This window comes from Capsicum annuum, chromosome 1, assembly GCF_002878395.1.
Source record: "Capsicum annuum cultivar UCD-10X-F1 chromosome 1, UCD10Xv1.1, whole genome shotgun sequence".
Lineage (NCBI taxonomy): Eukaryota > Viridiplantae > Streptophyta > Magnoliopsida > Solanales > Solanaceae > Capsicum > Capsicum annuum.
Genome location: NC_061111.1, coordinates 58804669 through 58825136, shown reverse-complemented (window position 1 = coordinate 58825136; position 20468 = coordinate 58804669). Strand labels below are relative to the sequence as shown.

At 33.2% G+C, this 20468-nt stretch overlaps 1 protein-coding gene across 2 annotated transcripts; it reads right to left on the bottom strand.

The window, feature by feature from the left end:
• Positions 1-12462: 12462 nt before the first annotated feature.
• LOC107875285 (GDP-mannose transporter GONST1) lies at positions 12463-17977 on the bottom strand. Of its 2 annotated transcripts, XM_016721941.2 has the most exons (11): positions 17820-17973; positions 17546-17638; positions 16297-16464; positions 15959-16184; positions 15748-15887; positions 15372-15501; positions 14426-14524; positions 14052-14206; positions 13279-13395; positions 12928-13025; positions 12463-12815 (listed from the first exon to the last, which is right to left on the bottom strand). In XM_016721941.2, the coding sequence occupies exons 1-11, from the start codon at positions 17828-17830 to the stop codon at positions 12757-12759; spliced, it is 1296 nt and encodes a 431-aa protein (XP_016577427.2). In that variant the 5' UTR covers positions 17831-17973; the 3' UTR covers positions 12463-12756. The 2 variants fall into 2 exon arrangements, with proteins under 2 accessions (XP_016577427.2, XP_016577436.2); XM_016721950.2 differs by lacking the exon at positions 17546-17638 and having other exon boundaries at positions 17820-17977.
• Between the last annotated feature and the right edge of the window lie 2491 nt (positions 17978-20468).

Sequence of the window (20468 nt, the reverse complement as noted above, 5' to 3'; positions counted from 1 at the left end):
TACCTTCGATCATAACATCTGAAGCCTCTGCCTCAGATATGAATAGCATAACACTATCTGTGACTACCAAATGGCTGAGTAGTTCTACAACCACCAACACGGGCTCTACCATCTCTACCTCTTGCACCTTTGGTAGAATACCTACCTCTCACAGATGAAATAGAAATAGCTCTAAACATACAGCAAGAACAGTCCTTGGCCACATGGCCAACCTCATCACACACATAGCAACCTCTATGACTAGTCTCAATAAGAGAAAGTACAACTAAGCCCGAACGATTACCCTGAACTGCTAAACTAGAAGATCCACTAGCTGAACTCTATAAAGTCACCTGCGCTGGCCTACCATGATATCCACGAGAACCTCTAAAATCTCTACCTCGAGAGGTCCAACTCCTGAACTTACCAAAATGATGCACCCTCTTGGCGCCTCCCTGAGATACACTAAGAATACCCTCTGTCATCTTAGCATGATCCACAATACTCTAAAAAGAATCCCTAATCATAATTATCTGAGACGTAGTCAACTAAAGAGAGATATTCAAACCCTTTACAAACTTTATATCTACTCAAACTTAGTGGAAATACTATGAAAGGTATATCTGGACAAGGCATGGAAGCATGCCTCATACTCAACAACTGTTATGGAGCCTTGCTCCAAAAGATCAAACTTGTCCCGCATATGATCTCTCAAACTGAAAGGCACAAATCTCTCCAGAAAAGTATCAACAAGCCTACAACCGACAAATAATATCCACTAGTTTCTCATAGCATCTCTCAACTAATAGTGGCATAAGCAACTCCATTCCCGTAGAAAGAGTGAAACACAACTCAGAACACAAGGTATGAAAGAACTTCACAAGATAAAGAATGAAATGAGGAAAGTTTCTTAAAGACGTCCTATAGACTCTCGAAGATAGATACAGACGTCTACGTACTGATCCGCGAAACTCTATTAGACATCCCGTTCTTACACTGTTAAGACCAATGAAACTTGGCTGCTCTGATACCAATTTGTCATGACCCAAAAATGAGGGTCATCATGGCACTTGTCGCGGCGTACATTGACAAGTAAGCCTATCCCTCAAATTGATACAAAAAGAAGAAAAGACAGAAATATCCCACGGTAAGGCTTCTAGAATGAAGCCGAACCATATAAATAATTATAATAACGCGGAAAGAACTTATCCAAAATACCAATCATGCCCAAAACCAGGTGTCAATAGTGCAAGAACTATTAATACAATCCAAGAGTCAAATGCATCAAAAAAATAACCACAAGGAATAATAACTGTCTTCGAATACTAATAAACACATAACAACTATAGAAAGATAGAGGTGAACTTCGGATGCATGAATGCTCAACTGCTACCTTGAAAGCTCCAACAATCGCTTGAGTCAATCAAGCTGAGGCGCACTCGAGCTAAGACCTGTACCGAAAGGGAACAGTAGGCATGAGTACGGACCACATGTACTCAGTAGGTATTATAGGCCAACCAAACAAAGTAGTAAACAAAGCATACAAAATATACACTAAGGGAACGTCACCTGCAATCAGAAAATATCTCATAACAGTAACCCACACCGCTTGCACTAACAGTTCTAATATATATCACATATATTACAACAACACACCAAGGTATAGAACACAAATATACATTATGTCACATATAAATAGAATAAGCGATAACATGTAGATACAAGATCATCAAATACAAGTAAAGGAAGGTAAGACAAATACATAGATAACAAGTCAATAAGGCAATACAACACAACATAAACACAATAAAGTAAGTGCAATGTATATGATGATGATGATGATGATGCACGAGGTCGTCGCACAACCTTCGAGATGGTCGCACTATCCCCGTATACACCTGCTAAGCTAAAGCTTCCAAACATAGGACCCATGGGGGTTCGTCAACCCATATAAAATCCTCATATCTCCTTTCCGGCATATCCCTTGAAAAGGGTTTTATAAGGTGTTACAATATTTTCTTAAAAAGGTGTTGCTAGTATTTCTCAGATGTTACCACGGTGGTACCAATATTTCATGAATGAGTATGATATAAAGATATAATGCTTACAACCAACCACAATGAGTATTTTTACAACCAATCACATGATATATTTTCACAACCAACCACAATGATACATTCCCAAAACCACATAAGCCAATATCCACTTATTATTTTCGTTTCATCCATGAATTTTCACATGTCTCATATACCAATAAGGTATGAATATAATCACAATATATCAATGGTACCACATTAAACAACAAAATATAATTATTCACATGTATTCAAGACTGTCAATATCACATAGGACCCCACACGGTCAAACATATCACAGAATATCTCAATTTCGATAATTACATCACATATAGGCTCCCACATGGGCACAATACATAGATAGCTATTTTTCATGATTAGTTCTCACCCTTAACATGCATTTTGTACCATCATTTACTACCCATCCCAGTCTGAAGAGTTAAGCCATAACCTACCTCGAAAGTCAAAATCGATCCGCTACACTTGAACCCGCGACCTTACTTTCATGAATAATTCCAAACTCCACTAAAAATATCAATTATTAATTCTACGCATCAAGACAAAACCAACGACACTCATATTGACTACTTTTGGTTCGAAGTCAAAACGGACCCCCAAAATGGGTTTTCGAAAAAGAAGGGAAAAATCAAAACTTTACTTCAAAAACATGTTTCCCATATTTTTAGGAACCTACAGCTGAAAATCCAAGTTAAATCGAGTCAAAAACGGAGTTCAAATCGAAGAAAACCCATTTTTGAGCTTTATCGGGTAAAATATTTGAAATTCGGGTTCAAATCAGGAATCAGAGTTAATTTGAAGGATAAATTGATGAAAAAACTAGTAATTATAAGATAAAAAATATTATTCAAGTGAAAGGGGTGAAATTTGGATTTAAAATCATGCCCTAAGATTTTTGAAGTTTTGAAGAATTTATCAAGAAATTATTAAGAAAAGGGGTGAATTCTTACCTTTAATCCGTAATAAAATCAAGAAAAAGGTGTTAATCTAGCTTCCCAAGCTCCCACAAACTCTATTTTTAAGCTCCCACACTATAATAGGTTTAACTCTCAAGAGACAAAATGAAAAAATGAGCAAAATGAGCCAAAATGGGTGAAAAAACTGTATTTATTGTAGAAAAATCTGCAACATTTAGTGCAAATTTTTCCCCTTAAGTCGAAATGGACTTCGACGGGGTGCCCGGAATTCATTCGGAGTCCGATTTATACAAATGAACTATGCAACCATACTAAATTCGACATTCCGGACGCGATGGTGATATCAGATTTTCAAAAAAAATATCGTTCTCACAAAATTAACCCCGAAACTCGAAATCATAATTTTCCAAACCAAAGGTCAAAATGAGATTTAAAAGCCTTAAAATCATACCAAATATGCTAACACCCTAAAATTGATATTTTGGATCTGCTGGTGAAGTCGTATTTCCCATACGAGGTCGTTTCAATCAAATATGGGTCTCACGCCCATATTTCCAATTTTCCAACTTTCCGATCAATAAGTCAAAATGAGCTCGGATGCACCGGGACCCAAACCAAAGATCTTCCTAGCCTAAAATCGATGTTCTGGAGCTACTGGCGCAGTCCATTCAGCGGTCCATCACACGGATCAAAAGATATCCATATAAGTCCAAAATAAGGCTCTCGAAGCCATAAAAAAATCACAATATTGCATAAATGATACCAAAATGCATAAAAAATCATGTCAATCACTCCCACACCCCAGAAAAATTATAATGCAACTACGGGGCAGGGTAAAACAGTCAAATCACGTAAAATCATAATTTCACATATTTCTTCAAATTTTCAGGTCGTTACACCTTTTTTCAGCTCTCAGGACCTACTTCTGGACCCACTTACGGCCCCCGTAAGTACTACTTATGGCCTCCGTAAGTACTACTTATGGCCCGTAAGTTGAGGGTCATAAGTAGGTAAACATCTTGACAAGACTTCAGTAAAATGGTCATAACTTCTTACTCCAACATCGGATTAAGGCGAAACTGGATGCGTTGGAAAGCTAATTCAATATCTATCATTTGGTGGGTCTTGAGCTAAAAAACATTCTATAATCTAGGAGTTATACTCATTTGAAGTTGACTATAGTAGGACACTTCATGAGAAATCGATAGGTAAGGGAGGTTTTGACTTGGCCAAGAGTTTGGAGTTACTTGAGGCCTTAATACATGTATAAATCACTTCCAATAATACAGAGACATAAAGTTTATTTCCACATGTACTTGCATTCACACAATAGTGGGTGCATGAAGGTTCTAAAATTTTTGGGATGTTACAGATATGGTGGATCCAAAATTTATGTTTTAAGTTTCACTGTTTAAGGCTCTTAGTATTGTGTTCATTATGGGTGTCTTCGGTGTGAAAAGAAAGGTTTTCCTATTTTGTCATATTTGTTTAACTTAAAATTTTTAAAATTATTTTTCCTGTGAAAACAAGTTCATAGCTTTTTTAATAGAAAAGGAAGCTCGGTGCGCTAAAGCTATCGCTATGCGCAGTGTTCGGGGAAGGGCCCCACCACAAGGGTGTATCGTACGCAGCCTTACCTTGCATTTCTGCCAGGGGCTATTTTCAAGGCTTGAACCCGTGACCTCCTGGTCACGTGACAACAACTTTACCAGTTACTCCAAGGCTCCCTTTAATCAAAGTGCGAATAATAAATTGCATTATTCATATCACTCTTAAAATCACCCACCTCGCCTCAAAAAGAAAAATTTTTACCCACCCCCTACCAGGCCCCCACCCTTACCCCGTAACCACCAATCCCCACCACCACCACCACACACAAAAAAAAAAATTAAAAAAAAATTAGTTTTTAAAAAAGTTCAAAATTCATTTTTTACCCCACCCCAAAAAGAGAAAAAAATTAAATTTCTAATGGGAAAAGGACAAAAATTAACACCTAAAACTAAAATAATTTCATAAAACTAGCACTTAAATTTAAAAATCCAGTAAATAGCACTTCAATTCTACATCACAATTCGGCCCTTTCCAATTTATGTCGTGGACCGACTTTTCATCTTTAATAGTAAAGTAATATAGGCGCTAGTCTTACTTTTCTCATTTCTCGGTAGTTAGTAATTAGATTTGCAATACTAACTAAAACTATAGTAATTAGTTAGTAATTAGATTTGCTACATCACCTGTTTTGGCTCCTTTTCTTTTTTAAAAATTCTACTCTTTTTTATTCTTTTTAAACAATAGAGTAATTACTTTTTTTTCAGATTATTTTTCATTCACCAATATTATTAAAATAACATACTATTTGTTTTGTTTAGTTTTACTTATTTATACAATAAAATACAATATCATATACTTTTAATACAATACAATTATTAAAAATATATATATTTATATATAATAATGATACAATTTCTATACATATACATATTCTATATAATAATTATAGCATTTTTATACGCATTCTATACAATTTTTAACTTCAATTATTATTTAAATACATATTTTATACGACTTTATATAGTTTCTACATGCATTCTAAAAATGTATCAATCTAGTATAAGAGAGTATCAATTGAGTATATGGACACTGCAAGTGTATCAATGTAGTATAAAAGTGTATTAATGTGGTATAAAAGAGTATTAATTGGATATATAGGGACTGCATGTGCTTGCATAGAATTTCCTTTTTCCTTTTTAAAAAGTGTATCAATATAGGATAAAAGTGTATTAATTGAGTATAGGGACTGCATATGCCCAATTGGGCCAAATGGCTAAAAAAGAAAATTACTTTAGCCGACTAGCCAGCATGTCCACCTTTTCAATTATGGGTCATTTTTTTTTAAATGGTCATGCCATGTTCTTTCTCATTTCTAATTCTTTTCAAAAATTTCTTACCCCACCCCTCCCCCTTAAAATAATTTTTTTTTAAAAAAAAATAATTTGATTTTTTGAAAATTTTCAAATTTTTTTTTATCCTACCTCTTCTATCCTATACGTGCTCATTGTTTTATGTTAAATATGTATGCAAATGCATTTAAAAAATATTTTTTCTACTTGCGGAATGAACACAAGAAAGTAAATAAGAAACGACTTGTTTTCTTAAAAATATTTTCTTAAAAAATGTTTTAGATGAAAAATATTTTCCTCCGCACCGAACACACCCTATATCTTTAAAGTTATGAATTCATAACAACTATTTATTCTGATTTTCGTAATGTTCCATATTAAAAGTACTAAGTTGAACGAAATAGAACGTGTTATCGATATGCTACATCATCTAATTCTAGTTTTGTCATATTTTAAATTAAAAAAAAAAAAAAACCATTCAACCGTTCATATATATATATATGCAAAGTTTATCAAAGGAATATATTTGACAAATGATATGCTACTTAAAAAAATAAGAACTAATGACAGACATATTTTTTTAGCTAAATATTAAAATTTGTCGCTTGTTAATGACGAGTAAGTCACTGCATATTATCGACAAAATGCGTACCTACATTTTGTTTCGAGAGAAATATATTATAGTTGGGCAAAAGGACACAAATAGCATTTTGGCCGAAATTATTAATACGAAAATGGTCATTGAATTTTAGTTCCATTTTTAGCCATTTGCTAGCAGTTTAGACAATACTGATATAATTTTGAACATATTTTATATAATTTCGATACATATCTCATATATATGTATATTATAAATATACAATTTCTTTTCGCATCTTATATATATACATATTTTATACAATAGAAGGTACAAATTTTATGTATATCGTATTTAAAAAAATACATATTCTATGTAACAATAATACAAATTTCACCCATAAATTTGTTTTTTTATTTTTTTTTTACGAACTGCATCAATATATCATATGAATTGTATCAGTATGATATATGAACTGTATCTGAATTATCTAACCCAAATTAGAAGAAAAGAGTCAATTAGTGGAATTAAAATAGTCGACTAATAACTTCATGTTCAATGACCCAAACATAGACCAATTGTTTTTAAATGGGTCACTGTGTCCTTTTTCCTCTAGTTTATTGATTTTCAGGAAATTACATGCTATGGCCCCAATAGTGTGTGACTTTGAATTTTGACCCCAATAAGAAAAACTTTTAAAGACTAATCTTCCTTTCTTTTAAAGTATAATACAAGTATAATTTTGCCCCTCTACATCTCAAATATTTTTAAACTTTTCATACTCATTTGTCTCTCAAATTCTATTTTTATTTTTATTGTTTTCACTTTTTTATTTTTTCTTTAATTTTTATTTTCATGTTTTAATTTATTTATCTCAACCTTTATTTTTTTCTCTTTTTTATTTTTTTCTCAAACATTATCTATTTCTTCATTTCTTTTTGTATTAATTTTTAAATTCATTTGTCTCAACCTTTATTTTTATTTTATTTTTGTTTTTATCACTTCTCTTTTTTGTACCCTCATTTTTCTCAAACTTTATTTTTATTTTTCTTAATTTTTTTAATTCTTCGCCTTTTTCTTAATCTTTATTTTTTTCTTGTCTTTTTTTTTCAATCTTTTTTTCATTTCTCTATTTTGATTGATCTCTTTTTTTCTTTTTTCTCAACTTCTATTATATTTTGCTAATAAATAAAAAATTAGATAATCTGCAAAGAGATCTGCTTTTGTCATCAATGAAAATTTAAGAGCATGAATTGTTGTTAGAAAATTCTTTGGGATATGTTTTGCCTCTATGGCAAAAATTATAGAACAACTCATAAATCAAGTCACAATGTGATAGTGTCAAGTCTTGCTTGTGGAGCATAACTTGTTGTTTGAAAGTCCTTGAGTTAAGTCTTACTTCTAAGGCAAGAGTTATCGAAATCTCATAAAGCAAAAAACAATGTGGTAGTGTCAACTCTTACCCATGGGACATAACTTGTTGTTTAAAAGTCCTTGATTTATAAAACATCTCATAAATAAAGACACAATATGGTAGTGTCAAATCTTATTCGTGGAGCGTAACTTTTTGTTTAAAAGTTCTTGGGCTAAGTTTTGTCTTTAAAGCAGGAGTTATAGAATATCTCATAAATCAAAGCATAATGTGGTGGTGTCAACTCTTACTCATGGGACGTAACTTGTTACTTGAAAGTCCTTGGGTTAAGTTTTGCCTCTAAGGCAAGAGTTATAGAATATCTCATAATTCAAACACAATGTGATAATGTCAACTCTTGCCCATGAGGCACAACTTGTTAATTGAAAGTCCTTAGTCTAAGTCTTGCCTTTAAAAGAAGAGTTATAAAATATCTCATAAATTAATACATAATGTGGTGGTGGCATAACTTGTTGTTTGATGGTCCTTAGGTTGAGTCTTACCTCTAAGACAAGAGTTATAGAGCATTTTATAAGTAAAAAACACAATGTGTTAGGGTTGACTCTTGCCAATATACGTAACTTGTTTGAAAATTCTTAGAATAAGTTGTTCCTCTAAGGCGAGAGTTGTAGAACATCTCATAAATAAATACATAACATAATAGTGTCAACTCTTGCTTGTGGGGCATAATTTGTTGTTTGAAAGTCCTTGAGCTAAGTCTTGCCTCTAAGGCAAGAGTTGTAGAATATCTCATAAATGAAGACATAATGTGGCAGTGTCAACTCTTACCCGTGGGACATAATTTGTAGGTTGAAAGTCTTTGAGCCAAGTCTTACCTTTAAGGTAAAAGTTGTAGAACATCTCATAAATAAAGATATAACGTGGTAATGTCAACTCTTGCCCGTGGGGCATAATTTGTAGTTTGAAAGTCCTTGAGCTAAGTCTTGTCTCTAAAACAATAGTCGTAGAACATCTAAGTCCTTGAGCTAAGTCTTGTCTCTAAGGCAATAGTTGTAGAACATCTCATAAATGAAGACATAACATAATAAAGTCAACTCTTGTCCGTGGAGCATAATTTATTGTTTGAAAGTCCTTGAGCTAAGTGTTGCCTCTAAGGTAAGAGTTATAGAACATCTCATAAATCAAAATATAATGTGGTAGTGTCAACTCTTACCCATGAAATATAACTTGTTGTTTGAAAGTCATAAGCCTTGTCTCTACACTATAATAGTGTAAACTCTTACCCATGAAATGTAGCTTGTTGTTTGAAAGTCATAAGTCTTATCTTTATAATGTGATAGTGTCAACTCTTTCTCATGATATGTAACTTGATTGAAAGAAATTGAAGAAAAGAACAAAAATAATAAAAATTACAAAAAAAAAATGAAAAAATATTTAAAAATAAAAATCAAAGAAAATGTAGAAGTTGAGAGAGAATGAAAAAAAATGAAGGTTGATAAAAATAAGAAAAAAGATAATATAAAAATAAAGGCCGAGAAAAATTAAAGAAGAAAAAAAATAAAAATCATAGAAAATAAACAAAAAATCTTTTTCTCTTGGTATTTTGTGGCAGAAGATTGATTTCTTCGCCCTTGACCACAATAAAACAAGGTTTGCTAATCAGTCTCTCGACTATTTTGAGAGATGCATTAGACTTTCAATCAACCGTCAAAATATCAAACTAAAAAATCCATGGCGGTGAAAGCAACTTCTGTAAAAGTCCTCACTAAGCAAAAGTTGAAAGAAAAAGTTCCAAGTCCGTGACCGAGAGAAGAGAAAAATCAGCCAACTAGTTATGCCCTTTTCCGAAATGTCAGACTTTGTTGAGCAACTACTTTGTTTTCCCTTTTAGATAGGCTTTCCGCTTTCAGCCGTTCTTTCTTTCTCTGCGGCCTTCTTTTTTATAAAAGTAGACGTTGAGTGGAGTAAAGGAAAAAAAAAAAGTAAGGATTGAGAAAAAACAAAAAGAATAAAAAAAAAGAAAAAATAAAAAATCAAAGTAAAAGAAAAAAGAAAAAAAAAAGTTGAGAGGAAAAGCGTAAGGGTTGAGAACAATCAAAAATAAAACGAGAAAAGAAAAATAAAAATCAAAGTAAAATTAAAAAGAGAAAAAAATAAGAGGCGAAGGATGAATATATGAAGTTGTTATCCACTATAAGGATCATTTATGTAATTTACTATATTAATAAGGGGTAATTTTGTCTGTAAATATATCAATTAATGACGAAAGATTATTTTTATGAAGTTTTTTTATTTGGGATCAAAATTTAAAAGTCACCTTATTTTAAACTTATTTCTATAGTTTCCCATTGATTTTGCCTCTAATAAATTGAGAATAGGAACAGCCTAGCAGTGAGCAGCATCAACATCTCCATTCTTGCTCCCCAAAAGGGAAAAATTGTCATTTCAATATATAGTCTTTATATATTAATTACTACATAAATTAACTAATAGCCTATATTTTATTCATGTGGGATTGGTACATTATGACAGTACCACACTTACTGTACTGAATTTTGTACTAAGAACCTAAAAGCTACCAATTGTGATATTAGCGATACTAGTTTTAGTGTTAATATATGAATAACTCCCCTCCTGACCGGCAGCCAAACAACTTACTTTCCGATACATAATCTCCTCTCTAAAGTTTGTAATATATATTAGAGAAAATACCCAATTAACTATACCAAAAAGGTATGACACATCTATTACCACTAAACTAATTAAAAGTATAATTTTGACATCATTAATATCTACGTGGCACATACGTGGTTTATGTGGACACTTAGTGTGTTGTGCCACGTAGGCACTAAGGGTGTCAAAATTACACTTTTAATTAGTTCAGGGTAATAGGATTCCCTTTAAGTTGAGGTGTCATAGCTTTTTTGGGTATAGTTCAAAGGGTAATTGAGTATTATCTCTATATATATTATACAAGTGACCGTCTCAAAAACATGTATAATGATAATAATAATAATAATAATAATAATAATAATAAGGGAAAAGACATCATTTCCACCCCATACTATACAAGAAAAGTCGAAGCCACACCTAAACTATATAAGTGATCTATTACATACCTTAACTATATAAAAGTGATATTATTACCTCCCCGCGACCCCCATTCTAAGGCGCGTATGTTACACTTATTTTAGGCACGTCCAGCCTATTAAATAACAAAAGTAAACGGCTAAAAACATTAAGGGAAAAGACATCGTTTTCACCCCAAACTATAGTCGAAAAGTTGAATTCACACCTAAACTATATAAGTGACCTATTACACACCTTAACTATAAAAAAGTGATACTTTTTATTTCCTAGATCTGACGTGGAAAATACATAATTATTTAAATAAAAATTGGCGTGTTTATATTAAAAATTAATGCAAAAAAAAAATTAAAATACTTCTCCCCCAACCCCAACATCCATCTCCCCATCCCCACCCCCAAACAATCATCTTCTTCATCACCCCCCACCCCAAAACTCCAACCCTAACCCCAAACCATCTTCTTCTTCATCACCCCCACCCTAACCAATACAATTTCTTCATCATCCCACCTTCAAATTCCAACCCCATCCCCAAATAACACAATTCATCCTCCACCTTTATCGAATCAATGTCAATTTCACAATGAACAAAATCAAATTATATTTGATGTTTAAACAGGCAAAATCAAATTTTATAAAAAAAAAATATAAAATATTGTAGCAAGGATGTTTTTCGGTGAATTCTCGTCAGAAAAGTCGGATTCATCGTCTACTTTCTCCTCTGTGTCTGTTAATTATTAATCCATCCAAAAATGTAACTTACCGCCATATTAGTTTTTTTTTTTAAAAATTAAAGCTGAAAAACAAATAGAAAATGTACGAAAATGTGTTGGTCATTACCATTTAAAACATAGAGGCCGACAGTCGAGTGACCATTTTTTGAAACAATAATGGCCATGATAACTGAGAATTTTTTTATTTTTTTTTTAAGAAAAGACGATAGGTTACGGATGAAGAACAATGTTAGAAGAAATTAATTGTTATGGTAATTTTGTTGGTGGAATAAAGTTTATGGTGGTGAATATGCTGTAATAGAGGTAATGAAGGTTTTGGACATTGACAACAATGGAGGTTTTAGACATTGAAGAAAAAGGAAAAAAAAAATTAAAAAGAAAAAAGAAACAATTATGAAAATAATAAATTTATTATTTTTTTGGATTATGCTGACGTAGCAGCGCGTGTAAAACACTACACAAGTGGTGCAATGCCTGACAGGGTGTAAAAAGTATCATTTTTTATAGTTAAGGTGTGTAATAGGTCACTTATATAGTTTACGTGTGGATTCGACTTTTCGACTATAGTTTGGGATGAAAATGATGCCTTTTTCCTTATTTTTTCGAATTATGTTGACGTGGTACTGACGTGACAGCATGTGTAAAACACCACACCTAATGCAAGTGGTGTAATGTCTGATAGGGTGTAAAAAGCATCACTTTTTTATAGTTAAGGTGTGTAATAGGTCACTTATATAGTTTACATATGAATTCGACTTTTTGACTATAGTTTGGGGTGAAAACGATGTTTTTTTGCCTAATAATAATAATAACCGTCTCAAGCACATTGCATTTCAACACTTCTTTCTATGCTGATAAAGTTACACTGCATTTCAATATACTAGTGTTCAACGTGTAGTGAATCACGTCGTTATAACTACACAACATGCTTACAATTCAACTCAAATTCTAATCTATGAAGTGGAAAAGAAAAGGTTTTCAACAATTTAGGATTGAGATTTCTCATCCTCTCTACCTTCTCAAGGTAGAGGTAAGGCTGTGTACACGCCACCCTCTGCAGACCTCACATCTGAGATTACACGGAGTGTGTTCTTGTTTCAGGATTGAGATTTCTCCTGCATCTTTGTGCGGGCGAAAAATACTCCAGCCAAGAGGCCTGCAAATTATTTTACAAACATATTTTTCATGATTGTTCTACGCTAAACAAAGTACGTCTTCAATTTGTTAAAAGGAAAAGAGGAGAAAGAAGAAAATAAGCTGGTGCTAACCAAAAAATATACTGGCAATGTTCTCAAGACTAGTTGGGACTTTGAAAAAGAGAATACCAGCAACAGAGAGGGGTATCTTATTTAGTGATCCCACAAGGCTGCAGAATGCAAAATCATTAAAAAAAAATGAAGATATCATCGAATATCAAGTAAATGAAAGTTTCAATATGAAATGAAAGCTGCCAAAACTATGTTGCTCGGACTCTTCAAAAATTTTGTTATGTACGTGTCAAATCCTTCAAAAGTAGTGCATTTTTGCAGGGTTCGATATGAGTGCGGCAACATTTTTGGAGAGTTGAGCAACGTAGTTTAATGAAGAGGAAGAAATAGTGCTCCAAGACAAAAACATACCTATATGTAGTTGCACTTGTTTTATGAAGAAACCACATAGATGTGAAACTAATAGCTAAGCCCAAAAATCCACTTAATGTTGTTACCATCCAGAATGCTGGCAATTGTAATAGTGGTCTGTCAAAAAAAATATACAAAAGTTGTACACTTGCAACAAAAATATTGATGGAAATAGGCAGATATAGATATCATATAATTGAAATGGTACTAGAAGCACTAAATTTTAGACAATGTCATTAACTTGCTGAATGAACATTAAAATTGTATGCTATGTTGCTCAGACTCTCCAAAAATGATGTCGCACTCGTTGTCAGATCATCCAAAAATGTACTACTTTTGGATGATCTGACAAGCACCGAGGGCATTTTGAAAAGTCTGAGCAACATAGATTGTAAGAGCGCTGCTGAAACCAACAAAGTAATCAGCATTTCTTCAACTCTTACATCTTAACAGTTAAACTAAACACTAAGCAGCACCTCAGAAGGTGCACATTTAGGGAGGGCGTCAAACGTAAGAAGGTTGATTTTAACATCTCCGGTAACTATTAAAATAGAGGGTAAAGTCAAACAAAAACTGCTTAACATTGTCTCGATGAGAGAACTCAATACCAGAAAAGAACTTGTGATTTTTCAATTTTACAATCTGACCGCGATGCCAAACATCAAATCATGAGTATGCATGTGCAACAGTAGAACGTAAAAGAATAATCGCATAGGTGATTATTGTAAATATAAAAAACGAAGAGAGTGGTATAATGAGAATGTAGAACTCACGTCCTGGAAAGATAATCGACCTCATTGAACAATAATACAAGGAGAATGCCTAAAGGCAGTGAAAGGGTATTATTTAGCAGAACCATTGAGAATTCATCCAGGTTCCCTGATTTTGTCACTTGCTTAGCAGTGTCCATGATTCTTCGAAGAGTCAACTGCATCATAAGATCAAAAACATGACAGGTCTAATTACTTGTTATTTCGGAAAAAAAAAAATTATGAGGTACGCTGCCCCCAGGACTTTGTTTAAGTGGTACAGACAGAGCATGTAAAGTGTAGATACAACAGGGTTAACCTTGACTCATCACTTCATCAAACACACACATAAATATCTGATTACAAGGTAAAGTACCAGGAAAAAAAAATGTACTTACAGAATATGATGCTGTCAAGAAACAATTGATAATCTGCCAGGTATAACCAGTGGCATTAAAAGAAAGGTCTGTAATTCCACCGGAAACTGCTGAAACAATCTGCATAGCAAACTACAGTGTTACTATCTTCAGATTTTGATCTCGTGAGAACATCACGTTTGAAATTTATTTCCTGCATATACATCTCTAGTACCAAAGGCCACTGTATACGGCAAATAGAAGGGGGCATAATCAACAAAAGTTAGTTATTATGAGATCTTTAATCATTTAGTTGAAATGTATCATGTATGCCAAAGAAGAGACACTCGTACTTGAGCTGTCATTCCTAAAACCATATAGAATACCTTCATATAGATTTTACTAAAGAGTTATAGGGAGAAGAAATATAGATGCAAGAGAAATGGAATTAGTAAAATGTGATAGTGATGGGATTGGCTAAGGCTGGTAAAACGTAATAGCGGTGGTTATTTGCGTAGCTACCTTTGCACATGAAGACTAGTGATTCCTACACACAACGCATCGCACTGTAATCCCACAAGTGGCATCTACAGAGACCTAACCCTAGCTTTTTGAGATTGTTTCCAATAGACCCTTGGCTTAAAAGAAGTTGACACAGTGTAGGTTTGTAAGAAAAATAAAAACAGCAAAACAACAAGATACAAGGCAAGTGAAGCAACAAATAGTAATACACATTTAACAATAAGAAACTATGCAATAAGTAAATAAATTCCTAAAAAAAGAAAGGAAGAAGAGGAGAGGCGGCGGCTAAACCCCGTACCTCTCCCACACAAAGTGCAATGTCAAGACAATGATGAAAGCATAAATTGTGCTGTAAGGTGAGAACGGATACTTATTTTTTGCGATCTATAAATACAGAGAATTAAATGTACAGAAATGAATCCAAGAAATGACACAAGTGAGGATTCTGTTAAAGCTACGAGCATACCATTAGAAGAAGAGCAGTCCACACTCTGGTAACATGGTGTCTGTTGAATATATACATTTCACCAACAGCAGTTATCACATTAGTAACATTCTTCAGCACAGTGACCATAGCAACATTTAGGTACTTCAGACTGCAGGAAATATGACAATCACAAGTAAATTACGAGCAAGATATTCCTCCGAAATCACAAGTGAAAGTATATGCAAACCATTTGCTAAATTAATGCCTAACAACGTACAATCAAGGATACGTTTCAAAGGAGTTGATGTTGGTGATAGAAGTGCTTTTGAAGACGAAATAAGAAGCTTTCTTGAAAAAAAAAGATGCAATTCTTACCCTACCCTGTGAAGGTACCGCAGATACAAAGAGAGTATACCTGAGCATACTTGTGATAAGCATTCCAACAAATATAACATTAACAGGCAACCAGACTTTGATTAGCCGCAACGTGAGTGGTTCTGTAGAAACTACACCAAAGAAGCTTAATATAGAAACCACCACCACCGCGACAAAATTCTGCAAAACGAGTTGAAATGTTATTTCTAAATATATGGAATTTATCAAATTGTTCAAATGATTAAAGGTACCTGATAGAGCATCAAGGATATGCCCGCCTTAAAGTTATAGCTAGAAAGGACATATTTATTAACTAATATCATGCTACAAGAAGAAATACAGTATGCAATTCCTGATAGCAGCGCCTTGTTATGTACAGTGATGAGCATATTATTGCATATAGACTTCTCTTTGATCTCCAACTTTCCATTTTCCACATCATTGTCAATTCTATTTAGAACCTTCCCAGAAAAAGATCTGAAGCAAGTAAAAATTAACAGAAATAAGAAACAGTAGATCTCCCAACTGAACAAATAGAAAGAAGAATCAATGATAAGAAAAATATATGCAAATTTAAAAAATGAAACACCTGTTAGCTACTTCTCTTCTAACTGGACTCGAGACCTCATCAAACAAATTGGATTGGTAAACCATGAAGCTTCTTTCTCCTCCTTGGATACCATTGCTAGTATCTCCAATATGAATTCGTTCCAAAATTGAATCAGGAGAATCCAGAGAAACGCCCACGGACAGACCTCTTCAATTAAAACAAACAAAGGGATCCAGGCATCAACTTTCAAGAAATAAGACAGTGGTAGAGCAATCTCCAAAATTAGATATCAGATGTAGTATTTCGTCATAGATAAACGCATTGAACACTAGGCTTTCCGTATGCATGTTGAGCATCACGGGGAAAAAATATATACGGTAGTGAGCATGATCATCAAAAGCAGCTTGAGTTCAAATTTAGTACAAATTAAGACAAAGTAAGAAACTGCAAAATTCCTTATATCTAAGAGGTAAAAGATGTTATTAACAACGAACATGGTGTGAATTCTCGCCAACTATGCTCATCAAATCACCCAAAAACTTTCTACTTATTGACTTTTTTGTATAAACATGTGTCCGGGCCAACTTCACACACCTCATTTATTCCACTGGTGTACCTGTTACCACCCACCACCGGAGACATTGGATAACTCAACCATCAATACTTATGTAGATTGGAATAAATCACCTTGCATTTTTTTTGTCTCTGCTTTGATCTTCTGTGATTTCAATCACTTCAATGACAACTAGGCATCACTCTTGAGTTGGAAAGTCTATTCATTCCATGACTTTGGATTAGCACATGGTTGCACAACCCAAGAAACAACAAAATAACGGTGCCTTTCCAGACTACTAACCTCATCAAAATCAGCAGGAAAAACTGTATAGTACTATGGTCATTTCCATTACTTTCTAAGAAAGCTTCTGTATTTGCGATTACGAGTTCGGCAAAACCCACTAGCATTGATACAAGCCATGTATTTGTGTTTAAAAATCCACTAAATATGTAATTTGGGCATAATCTATAAATAGACACTCCAACTTAGCCTCGACCGGCAATTTCGCACTCCAATTTTGAGAATGCACATCTAGAAATCTGAACTTGGCCTCAACTGGAAAATAAACACTCCTAATCATTCCCAAGTGTATCTCGTGGATACTTGATGCTGACATGGCACATAATCTTTGGAAGTGTCTAGATGATCATTTTATAAGATAGAGTGTTCAATTGACATAGTAGAGAAGATGAGGTGTCTAGAAGATGGCATACTCATAATTGGAATGCTTACTTGCCAACAGAGGCCAAGTTTGAGTGTTTGTTTATGGTGCTTGGACAGCTTGCGTGTACTACCTTCCACCAGCACACAACGAAAACTATGTTCCTAACATCACTCGAACAAACATCAAAACTTCCCTTCTCATTTCTTTTCCTTATAAATAAGCATGTAATCATCTTCAGAAGAAATGTAATTCATCCATTAAACATATCCCTTCTTGCATAGTTTGCTAAAATCCAAATGACAAATAAAGCAAGGAAAGAAAAAACACAACACAAAGACTTACCTTGGACTCATCTATACGAAGGTTGTTAACTTCTTTCTTTGTACAAAGAAGAAACTCAATATATGCATAAACAGTTAATACTTTCTTTGAATCTTGAAAGGTTTAATGAGAATGGCACACTTGAGCTTTTGAAAGGTTCATTAATAAACTAGTATATGTTGTTGTTTGAAGTTGTAATGTAATTTATTAGGCATAAATTCACGAAGGAGTCAGTGCGTTTGGCAGCAGGCATTATTTGATAGAGTCAAAATCCAAGTTTCGTTAGTCAATCCCACTTGATCTTTCAACTCGTTTTATAGATTGCATGCACTTTAGGCACGTTTAGTATGAGGTTTCAAGAATAACTAATATAGAGATTTAATTTTAGAATGAGTTTATCTTATGTTTGCTTGGACAAATTATGCTGGATAATTTATACTAGAATTAGTTATTCCGGACTTATAGTGATAATTTTATCCCCCATCGAGAGTTGAATTACAATCCTAGAATAATTAATCAACTTATACGTTCTCCAACCAGACGAGTCCTTAATAGTATTTAAGTTTCAACTCTGCATAGAAAAATTTAAACTAAATATTGATCTAATTGTCTACGAATATGCTAACAATAATTATTTTTAGTAAATATCTTAAGAGAATTATATTAATACAGAACTTAAATTTTCTTATCTGGAGCTGAAGCTTAATTACTTTGAACGGCAGTTAGAATAAGCTACCACAAGAATTTTACGATGAAAACCTAAAGAAAACTCTATACTTAAGAAAGCAAATATATTCTTGTACTTCTCGAAACCTGTCAAATTTACCCGTATACTTTGTAGATGTCCTCGCCTTCATTAGGAAAATCTGTATATTTGAATAAAGGCTAATGACGATGGCAAATTTATTTAAAGAGTATAGTTTAGGTCAAGTACAAAAAATTTTGAAAGTAGACTTTTCCCTTAGAATTATGAATCGAGCTGTTGATTTTAGGGAAAAAAGTTACTTTTGCCCAAAATAGAACAACTATACACTTTGTTTTTGTTGGTCTTATTGAAATTAAAAGAAGTCAAAAATTAAATTTACCCTAAAACTATAAGAAATTGGCTCAATATAATCATTATTCTGATTTATTCACTACGGATTAAGTTTGGGGACACTTAATGCCGCTAATTCAATCAATTAAAAATGCATGCCATTAGAAAAAGTGCCATGACAATTTTTTCACTGTTAGTGTCCACATGTATGTATTTCTAGCTGGTACAAACTACAAACACATGCATGAAGTAGAAATATAATACTAAATACTTAAAATAGAATAAAAGAAAAACAAATTAATTCCACAGAAAGGAATTTGAAAAATCATTGATGGTGAGATCAGCTAGCACGCACTTGATTATTTAGGTAGTGTCTGAAATTCGCATTTAATTTGAATATCTCCAGCTCATATAAGCAATTAGTTATCCCACTAATGATAAAAAAAAAATAGAATTGCCAACCAAACAAGTACTATCATATAACAATATCAAATGTAGTGAGCACTACTGTATAGTGAATACACAAAAAAGTGTAATAGTCGATATTTTTTTCTTAAGGGGGTTGGAGAGCAGCTTTTTCCCCCCTTAAATTGAAGCATCTAATATAATATACCGTTTGTTATTTCACGTGGTGTGATATTATTTATTTTGGATCAAATTTGTATAACTTTTCTCAAAAGACCTCACATCATCGAGATTCTCTTCTTTTTTTTTTTTATAACTATCAATTTGAAACTTAATTCACACATGATCTTGCCTTCTTCCTCAGAATTGAGTTCCACGACATAACATTTCATAATTAGCTTATCTAGAGATCAATAACGGCATGCAACCAAAGATCATTGACTTCTTTTTTGTGCATGTGTCTTCAAAACTACGTGTAATGGTAATATACTGGCTCCTAAAAAGTCAAAGATACTAAGTCGAGTCTTACGTCATCACTCTATCATCTCCATACTCCTTCCGCCCATCTTTTGTCCAAATATCGGTTGTCTAATTGAAAAAATACGAAAAATAGTAGATACATGAATTATAACTTTTACTTTATGGTGTCAAAGTCATTATTTTGTTAACATGGTAAGTTAGTCAACTCTACATAAGTATCACAAAGGTCTTTCTTTAAAAATGGGGGTACGGAAAGAGGAAATAGGGAGGGGATTACAATGTATGGAATCAAACCCTCACCAACAAAGTGGGAGTTCAGATAACTAACAAATTGATTTACTAAGATTCCCCGTAAGTACCACAACGGTCACTAAATAATTTTGTATGACAAAAATGACAATCAACTTTGTTTAACTTTCACAAAAAAGTCTTCTTTATTTCCTCTTAGTGACTCTCTTTATTAGGGAATGTCAAATGACAGTCATTCAAAATGTAGTTTAGTATCATAGTACGTCATCCTTCATTGAAATGAAACTTCCAGCGGAAATGAAACTTTCATGCTGGAGCAAGAACTAGCATGAAAGTTGATGAATTACAACCAATATGATTGTTCCTATTTTATTTTCTTCTTTCATGCCCCGCTTAGAAAGCACTTACTGAATTACTTACAGAATTTCAAATCTCTAATCAAAAAGAAAGAAGAGAAGGAACTTGGAGTTCGCGCCCACATACTTTTATCTGTACTTGTT